Source organism: Chenopodium quinoa, unplaced genomic scaffold (assembly GCF_001683475.1).
Source record: "Chenopodium quinoa cultivar QQ74 unplaced genomic scaffold, ASM168347v1, whole genome shotgun sequence".
Classification (NCBI taxonomy): Eukaryota; Viridiplantae; Streptophyta; class Magnoliopsida; order Caryophyllales; family Amaranthaceae; genus Chenopodium; species Chenopodium quinoa.
In genome coordinates this window covers 7,123,991-7,133,364 of record NW_018745448.1, presented here as the reverse complement: position 1 = coordinate 7,133,364, position 9,374 = coordinate 7,123,991, and the positions used below count along the sequence as shown (strand labels likewise).

At 36.5% G+C, this 9,374-nt stretch overlaps 2 protein-coding genes across 2 annotated transcripts; one reads left to right on the top strand and one right to left on the bottom strand.

Annotated features, from left to right (window-relative positions):
* On the top strand, nt 1-3,668 carry LOC110713863 (pentatricopeptide repeat-containing protein At1g05670, mitochondrial-like). The gene is made up of 3 exons (XM_021892302.1): nt 1-206; nt 680-3,142; nt 3,535-3,668. The coding sequence occupies exon 2, from the start codon at nt 793-795 to the stop codon at nt 3,043-3,045; it is 2,253 nt and encodes a 750-aa protein (XP_021747994.1). The 5' UTR covers nt 1-206; nt 680-792; the 3' UTR covers nt 3,046-3,142; nt 3,535-3,668.
* Nucleotides 3,466-6,712, bottom strand: LOC110713865 (HIPL1 protein-like). Its single transcript, XM_021892303.1, has 7 exons — nt 6,287-6,712; nt 6,031-6,188; nt 5,010-5,831; nt 4,707-4,923; nt 4,431-4,609; nt 4,114-4,349; nt 3,466-4,021 (listed from the first exon to the last, which is right to left on the bottom strand). Exons 1-7 carry the CDS (start codon nt 6,372-6,374, stop codon nt 3,619-3,621), a joined length of 2,103 nt encoding a protein of 700 aa, XP_021747995.1. The 5' UTR covers nt 6,375-6,712; the 3' UTR covers nt 3,466-3,618.
* Nucleotides 6,713-9,374: the final 2,662 nt, after the last annotated feature.

Here is a 9,374-nt window from a genome sequence, read left to right as displayed (position 1 = left end):
CTTTGGCCCAAATAGAAAACTATAAAGGTTAAAAGCCCAAAACACAGAACTCCAATTCTAGTTTTCTACCCGCCTTTCTTTTTCTTAAGCAGCAGCGCAATTTCTCCGTCGTCTTCCTCCCACCATATCACTCCAACTTTCTCTCTCTTCCCCACTCATAATTCCCTGTTAATCTGGAATGTCTTCATTGTTTCTTCGCAGCTAAGGTAAAACACTCTCATTCTTCTCTCTTCAAAATTTCTTTAATATCATCTTTTTAATGTTTTTTCATACTCTGAAATAGTAGAGAAAAATTGCATTTGAATGAATGTGAAACAATGAGAACAATGCTCTTTGGTATTATTAATTGAATCTTATGAATTATCAATGATTTCCTATTTCACATTGGTTTAAATTGCTGTTTTATGCTTGTAGTTCTGGGTTAACTAGTAATCAAATTTGTTAATGGTCACCAACTGTTTGATGAAATGCCCAAGTGAAAATGTAGTATTATTTTTAAGGGGATTTTTGGCTTTATTTATTAGAATGAATTCTTGTTCTCGATATGTCCTGAAATTGAAGTTTAATTGGGGCGATATATTGTTTCCTAGTTTAAATCACTTGTAACAGAAGGCAACTATTATATGTAATTAAGAATCATATGGTGATTATGATTATAACTCTTGTTTATGGTCTGCAGGCAATGGGCTCATATTAATGCCTTATCAACTTGAGAAATCTACATGGACCGGTGTTTCTGTTTCGTTAACCATATCTTTTCGGAATCCACTTTGATGGGTTTCTCTCACAGAAATGAATATTGGTGTCATCTCCTTAATCAATGGTTGTTCTAAACTCGTACCCCAGAGTTTACACTTGGGTCGGTTTCTGCTTATCCCATTTAAGGACAGATATTTGGGAGAAAAGCACAGCACTTTTTACTCTACTGATGCAAGAGCATTTCCGGATTACTCACCCAGAAAGCCAACAATCAGAGACTCTGAACTTGTGCAGAATATTTCAAGTACCATAAAGCAACGGCGTTTTGAGACTTTAAGGCATGCTCTTAGACCCTTCGAGTCAAAATTCAAGCCTGACCATCTCATTTGGGTTCTAATGAACATCAAGAATGATACTGAGCTGGTATATAACTTCTATGAATGGGCATGTCTTCATAGAGAACCATCATTGGAAGTTCGGAGTATTGTCATACATATTGCTGTTGCTTCAAAAGATTTGAACATAGCTCACAGTCTTATATATGATTTCTGGTCTAAGCCATATATTGATGTTGCCTATTCTTTTTCTAGTTTTGTTGAAAAATTGATCTACACTTACAAGGATTGGGGTTCAAATCCATGTGTATTTGATTTATTCTTTGAGGTGCTTGTTCAAGTTGGGTATTTAATAGAGGCAAGGAGACTTTTTGGAAGGATGTTGAATTTTGGTTTGGTGATCTCTGCTGAATCCTGTCAATTGCTTCTTGCTAATCTTTCCAGCCAATCAGACAAGAAAAGGGACACTTTTGAGGTTTTTCAGGAGTTCCTTGAAGCAGGAATTTGTTGGGATACTGGTTCATATAACATAATATTGCACATTCTTTGTCAGTTAGGGAAAATTAGAGACGCGCACCATCTACTGCTGCAGATGGAGTTAAGAGGCTGTCCGCTTGATGTTGTGAGTTATAGTATTGTCATTAATGGATACTGTCATGTTGGTGAATTAGATAAGGTGATGAGGCTGGTTAATGAAATGAGAATGAAGGGATTGAAGCCAAATGCATTTACATTTAATAGCATTATTGTTCTTATGTGCAAGTATAGTAAGGTAGCAGATGCAGAAAGGGTTCTGAGAGAAATGATTGCTCTTAATATACCGCCAGATAATGTAGTTTACACGACAATTATTGATGGTTTTTGTAAGTCCGGTAATATTAGTTCCGCTATCAAGCTTTTCAAGGAAATGCAAAGAGTGAAAATCATCCCTGATATTATTGCATATTCAACTATTATATGTGGGCTTTGTCAAAGTGGGAACATGAAAGAAGCAGAGAAGCTCTTCCATGAAATGCTTAACAGTAGATTAGCACCAGATGAAATCACTTATACAACACTTTTAGATGGTTATTGCAAGGCTGGTAAGCTGAAAGAAGCCTTTTTTTGGCACAATGAGATGGTTGAGAAGGGGGTGACCCCTAATATTGTCACATATACTGCCCTTGCAGATGGCCTATGTAAACAAGGAGAGGTAGATACAGCAAATGAACTTTTGCATGAAATGTCTGCCAAGGGTCTAGAACTTAACCAGTGCACATATAATGTACTCATTAATGGTCTCTGTAAAACAGGAAATATAAATCAAGCAATAAAACTGATGGAAGACATGGAGGTGACTGGATGTCATCCTGATACCATCACTTATACTACTTTGATGGATGCTCACTGTAAGTCGGGAGAAATTTGTAAGGCACATGAGCTTCTGAGGAGAATGCTGGATCGAGGACATCAGCCTACTGTTGTTACATTTAATGTGTTGATGAATGGGTTCTGCACATCAGGGATGTTGGAAGATGGTGAAAGGCTGCTAAAATGGATGTTGGAAAAGGGAATAATGCCAAATGCCACAACCTATAATTCTCTTATGAAGCAGTATAGCATTAGAAGCAACATGCATAGCACAACTAAAATTTTCAGGGAGATGTGTGCTTTTAATGTAATGCCAGACAACAACACTTATAATATATTAATCAAGGGGCATAGTAAAGCAAGGAATATGAAAGAAGCGTGGTATTTGCACAAGGAAATGGTTGCAAAAGGGTTTGATCTCACTGACAGCTCTTATAATGCTTTTATCAAGGGGCTTCTTAAAAAGAAAAAGTATGGGGAAGCAAAGATACTCTTTGATGAGATGAGGAGAAAAGGGTTCATTGCGAATCAAGAAATATTATACTTTTTTCTGGACAAGAACTTCGATGAAGAGAACCTTGAAAATGCTATTGAGATTTGTGATGAAGTTATAGAGAGATTTGTTATTGATAAGGTCAATGAAGATAATGATACTAGATGAGTAATTAGATTTTTGTGAGCGTGCATATAAAAATCCCATGACAACCTTCTCCAGGCCTTAGTTCTTGCTACCAGCTGACATGGACTGGAAGGCAAAGGTAAAATATATGTTATATTGATGATGTTAGGAGTTTCAAGATTTTCATATTCACGGGCTTTTTTTTAATTATGAGACCTTTTTGGCTTTGGTCTAGAACTCTAGAAGTGTGATAATGATTATATTTTGTTGTACTTGTATAATTAAATGTTTTCATAGCTACTGTTTTCAAGTAACTGCAGAATTAGGGACTAGTGGCGTTATATACTGTCAAGCATCATCCCCATTCCCAACAATGTTCTGCTGTTTGAATGGTGCAATTATTCTGTTGGCTGCTTGTTATCTTTCAAATATTCAGTAGAAGTTCACAGCTTAGCGGTGAGCTGCTGTTATCTGTTTTTTTGGTGGACTTCATTTAGATTTGTCAAAATAATTTTTTTTCAATTCTTTCAGATACAAAGAACTTTATCTATACGACTATCCTAGTTGAAACTGAATGAAACACTGCTCAAAATGATAAATGCGGCTTCAGTTGTGTCAGTTGTACAAATGCTCTAAAATCAGAAAACAGAGAAGAAAGGGGAGCCAATTTCCAAGAGGTGCAATAAAATGAGCTCTACTTGAAGGGGATGATGGACTTGGAGTTGGACCAGTGGCAGGCCTTGCAATCTCCTTTGAGCAAGCATAGTTGCAACGGCTTGGGCGAACAACTCTATAAACCCCAGTGCTGGCTAGAATGAGGACATCTTTCCTGTTGTCCTGTGCGAATGAATATATGTATCCCAGAGCTGGCAGTGTAGTTCCTGGAGCAGTGCTGCACTGAAGAGGTGAATCTTTGGCACAACTAAATGGCATTGCTGCTGTGCTAAAATTCCCACTATTTTCTGGATTTTCGGTAGCTGCCCATATATTGCTTGCATATAAATCCCCATACAGGTACCTGAATCATCCAACAATTGTGACTCAGTGAGCATGATCATAGCATTTTTATTTTATTTGTTAGTGATGGCTGCTCATTAAGTGTTTACTCACCTGCCAGACATGCATGGATCAGTCTCAGAGCGATAGAAAAACCCGCCAGACATTGCAGCTGATCCAGTTTTCTTGTTGATTTGTGAATGAGTGTAACCTGCTACTGGCAAAATCAGATTTTGGGTAGCTGACGAATTTTTTGTTTCATTTCCAGAACTATAAGGAATGGGGCCCTCATATATACTCCATCCATAGTTTCCACCTTTGGTAATTATATCAATCTCTTCATATTGATCCTGCCATATGAGTGGTATGTTGTTAATTAGAGTGGAGTGCTTATACATCAAGTTTAGTGTTTTTCAAGCTATAATTTGAACCTGGCCGACATCTCCACAGACAAAGTAGGAAGGCCTATCTGCATCAAAGCTGCAGCGCCAGGGATTCCTGAGCCCCATAGCCCAGATTTCTGGTGCTGAATTCTTGTCTCCTGAATATTGATTGTCCTGTGGTATGGAATAGTTACCCCAGAGACCAAGGTCATCTATTTGTTTTTCACCTGTACATCAGAAGATAGTGGCCTTGAGAACTTTCTCATCTTTATATGAAGAAGTAACATAAGACACTTCTGGTCTTAAAATGGTGAAGATGCTTACTTGGAATTTTATCTATGTCAAGTCTTAGAATCTTCCCTAGTATGGATTTCTTGTTCTGAGAAAAGTGATAGGGATCACCTCTTCCTCCACCATCTCCCATCATGACATACATGTACCCATCTTCTGGTCCAAATAGAATTTGGCCTCCATGATTGTTTGTGAATGGTAAACCCATTGTGAAAATCCTCCGTACTTCTGTTGGTTGGCCACTTTGCATCTGTGAAGGAAAAACTATCATTGACAGGAAATAAAACCGTAGAAACTGGTTGGATTGAATACTCAAATGATCGTAGAGATAATTACCGATGAAGGGTTTGATGAAGATCCATTTGCTGTGTATTCAGCAATAACGCTTTGATATTGACAAGGTGTAGAGCTACCTGAAGTGTTAAATTTGGATGGGTCACAATCAACATCAGAGTTACATGCACACCTTCCAGCACATTCGGGTGACTTTAGCCGATCACAGTTGTAGGAAGCAAAGAAGCGTCCATTATGAGCAAAATCTGGGTGGAATGCCATTCCTAGCATTCCAAATATAGTGTCAAAGAGAACTTGATCGGTTAAATCCACGAATGGGTCTGATTCGTCAAGGTCTAACTTTTCTACCGAGTCTTGCTCAGGAATTGTTGCCAGCCAGATTTTTCCAGGCAGATTAGAAAAGAAGGCGCGATTAGACCCGTCAGGATGAGGAGCCATACTGATATAACTTCCAGCATCAATCTTCTCTAAACATAGCCCTTTTGGAGGAACATCAGTCTCTGAACTGTTATTGTTTAGTTTGACGGGCTCGCCAGCAAAGCACACAGAATCATTGTCTGGAGAAGCGCCAAAAACATCACAAAATGTTTTTTCCGACTGCCAAAGATCAGCCAGTGTAGATAAGTTTGATGCAATTGGTGCTGGTCCTTTTGCTCCACCTTGTAACGAAGGTGCAAAGGGCGATTTCAAGATAGATATATCCTTGCATGTGTTCCATACAGTTGAACAGAAGCTGCTTGTTGATTGCTTTGATGAATGTGATTTTCCTGAATCAGTTGAGTTGCAAAGACCTGGAACTGGTTTCTGCTGCTTCTGGTTCCCTGCTTTGGCCTTGAAAAGCTCTGCTGCAAAGGGATCACATGTCTGCAAATGACCAAAAACATTGATTTTCGACGGCTTTTAGCTGAACTTCTTCTTAGGCATAAGTGACAGCATTTTTATGCAAATACTCCCATGTAAAGTTATAGTATTTGTTTGGTGAACAAGAAATTTTGTATTGCTACAAATTCATTTTCTTATACTATTTTTATTATTATTATTTTAAATGGTTTTGAGAGCTTACAGCGCACAGAATTGATTTCAGAAGTGAAGCACAGGAAGTATCAGAGATATTCATAGCTTCAAATTGTTTCTGCAGCTGAAGGTCTTTGGTTGAATCACAGCATGCAGTTCCATTGTAAGGACAGAATTCCAAAGGTGTCTTTAATTTTGCGGGTGCCCCTGTTTCAATAAGAAAAATTCAAGATCTCTGCAATCAAAATGAAGATACGCACTCGTGCACATACACACATATACAGGAGGAGAGTGAAAAGGCTTACTGAAGTCTGTACACAGGGGGAGTGAATAGGAATGTTGAGAGAGAAGCAGACAGTGAAAGAGAAGCAAAATGACAGCAAAACCAGCCATTTTTTAGAGAGTATTGCAGCTGATAGCGGCTCCTGACTTTTGCGATTTGTGTCTCTGCAAAGTGAACTCAACTGGTTGAGAAAGTTTCAATTATAAAGGTCAGATTTGAGTGTTAAATTCACAGGTTTCCCAAATCTTTTTGACATTTTCCTTTGACAAATATCACGTTGTAAGCTATGGCCCTTTATTATGGATAGGGAATTAGGGATAATGTCATTAATTCATATTTATTTACCCACCCTGGTTTATTGATGTTACCAAGTCTGCTAACTGCTATGTCTATGGTTTATTACGTTTGTATCCCAATTTTTCCTTCTTAGCACAGCGCTCTTTGTACGCATGTAATTATAGTCACATATTCTATTTTAAGTTGTTAAGAAAGAAATTGTCTTTGTATATGATTGGAGCCTTGAAGGGATCGGACAATATGACAATATATTTTTGACAAATGGTTAATTAAAGGAGATAGTCAAAGAAAATTTTTAAACCCATAGACTAGGCTTGGGATGAGGGAATCCGTTGTGGAAACCACCATTATCTATCAACCACCATTCCCTTATTAAAATATTTAATTAATTACTAAGATCTTCAATTGTTAGTTTGTCCCAAATTCAAACCATACCGGTAAGCTGTAAAGGGGCACTACTACCAAATCTCTGAATATGATCTTCACACAATTAATAATTTGTTACATTTATGCTTAACCTATCTTAAACTTTGGATCCGTTCATGTATAATATATAAGTGAGTATAAAAGTCATTAGAATTAAAAATGGTTTGGCATATTTGCCACTCATGTCTAGTTTCATATCTTCTGCAGATAAATTAGCTAGAATTAAGTAAATTGTAAATTGAACTTGGGTAACCATTATTAACTTATATTTAAACCAATTTAAACATGATTGCTCTTATGTCAACGTATTTAACTCTATAAAATCTTATTACTCCCTTTGTTTTGGGGGGGGGGGACTTGGGGAAAATAATGTGTAAATAAGGCTGGCAATGGATCAGAGGTGGATCCGGTGGAGTTCAATCCACCTCTATCCGTCAATGATCCGTCCATTATCCAACTCTTCCATCACCATTTAATTCTTCATTCGCATCCAACCTGTCCATCATCCGTGGATGAATCGGTGGATAGGGTGAATTACAGTTGAAATAAAACACACCACCCTTTATTTATAGTACGAATATACATAAACTAAGAATTTGATACTCCGTATACAGTTGACAAAATCTTTAAATTTCCGAACATTCACACTATTATACAAAGACTAACTTATATTACTACTCCGAGTAGTATATATAAAGTACATACTTATGTTGTATTACAAAAAGGTAATAAAAAAACATTCGTAATTTTGTACAAAATATAAGCATATGGATGGATGGGTTAGGTGATGGATGTATGAAGCTCCATCCGAATTTGACCCGATCCGTCACCCGATCCATATATCATCCATATAAAATCTGTATTTTGTCGGATTTTCATCTATTTAATTGAATCAGATGGTTCGGTTATCCATGAGTTCGGTTTGCCCTACGTGAAAAGAACGTGAATATAATGGGATCATAAAATTCCGTATATTTTAGGGGGGGAAAATAAACTCGAAAGTCAAAATTGGTATGCCCTTTCCTTAATTAAGTCTTAATTGTAACAAAATTATAATTAACTACAGTGGGTTGGGGGTAGTTTAGAAAATGCAAAGAATGGGTAAAGTATAGTGGATAGTGCGGTGTAGTGTGGTACACCCAAAAGAATTGGGGCAGTTGTACGTTCCGAAGTGTCCACATTGATTATCTTTGTGTGTCATTATGTTTAGATTCCTGTGCCATTACTTGACCACTGCCCACCTAAATTGCGGTATGGAGTCAACCAACCACTTTAGGATTTTCATTTCAATTTCAGGAAGAAAAATCAAACCCAAACTCTCTAGCTAACAAAACGGAGTAGCATGTTCTTGGCTTCTTCTACTTTTAATATTGTAATCGTGTATAATGATATGCATGAAATTAAAGGATAGCTTCCTCTTAATTTTAGAAGATGTTGAGATATATGAGTATTTAATATATGGATTTTGCTAATGAGTGTTAGATATTAATTTATTTTATTTTTTTTTTTTAAAAAAGTGCTTTCTCTATCCCTAAGGATAGCTTCCTCTTAATTAAAGGACGCTAAATTTCATTAATATAAGTCATACGACATCTACAATTGACAATAAACGATAATGAAAACGAATTTAACAAAATCAAACAAGAATTAATCGGGGAAGGGCTAAGAATCCAAATACATAAATATAACAATTCAGCATATTCTCGATTCGTTGTCTCATACAACTTTTTGAGTGGATCCGTCGTCGCTTCACAATTTTGTGAGAAAGTAAATTCTTGTGCTGATTCCGTAATCCGAATCCGAGCCATAATCAATGGTAGCCCCGCACAACCGGAGGCCAAATTAAGCGCAAATAAAACCTTGTCTTTCGAAGGAGTCCGAAAAACTTTGTCTTTCGAAGGAGATCAAAAAAACCTTGTCTTTCGAAGGAGATAAACCCTTTCTTTCGAGGGAGACATTATTGTAACCTAAACAAAAAGTTTAAAAGAAAAATAAAAATGGGGGCTTTCCAAAATTTTTCTCTTAATTTTAGAAGGTCTTGAGATATATGAGTATTTAATATATAGATTTTGCTAATGAGTGATAGATATTAATTTAATTTTTTTTTTAAAAGTGTTTTCTCTATCCCTTAATGAATATTCCCAATTTTCTTTTTAAACGTCTCAAAATGTTGTTCTCATTTTATATTTTATCTCTTTTAGATACAATAAAAAGAAAAAATATTCCTTTTTTTTTTATTCAATTAACTACCTAAAGTATCCTTAAAATTTTCAATTCAATATTTCTACAAGTACGATATTTATATAGGAATTAGGAATGCATAACAACATTACACATCAACCAGTAGGGGTGAGCAAAAAATTAGGGTACCTTGATTTCCTAAAGAA

What these genes read in the sequence shown, in the direction of transcription:
- LOC110713863 (XM_021892302.1), top strand. Translation starts at nt 793, where the DNA reads ATGAATATTGGTGTCATCTCCTTAATCAATGGTTGTTCTAAACTCGTA.
- LOC110713865 (XM_021892303.1), bottom strand. Translation starts at nt 6,374, where the DNA reads ATGGCTGGTTTTGCTGTCATTTTGCTTCTCTTTCACTGTCTGCTTCTC. An exon ending in CCCCCTGTGTACAGACTTCA is followed by an intron (nt 6,189 to 6,286) that starts GTAAGCCTTTTC and finishes TTATTGAAACAG; the next exon opens with GGGCACCCGCAAAATTAAAG. An exon ending in TCTGTGGAGATGTCGGCCAG is followed by an intron (nt 4,350 to 4,430) that starts GTTCAAATTATA and finishes CTCATATGGCAG; the next exon opens with GATCAATATGAAGAGATTGA.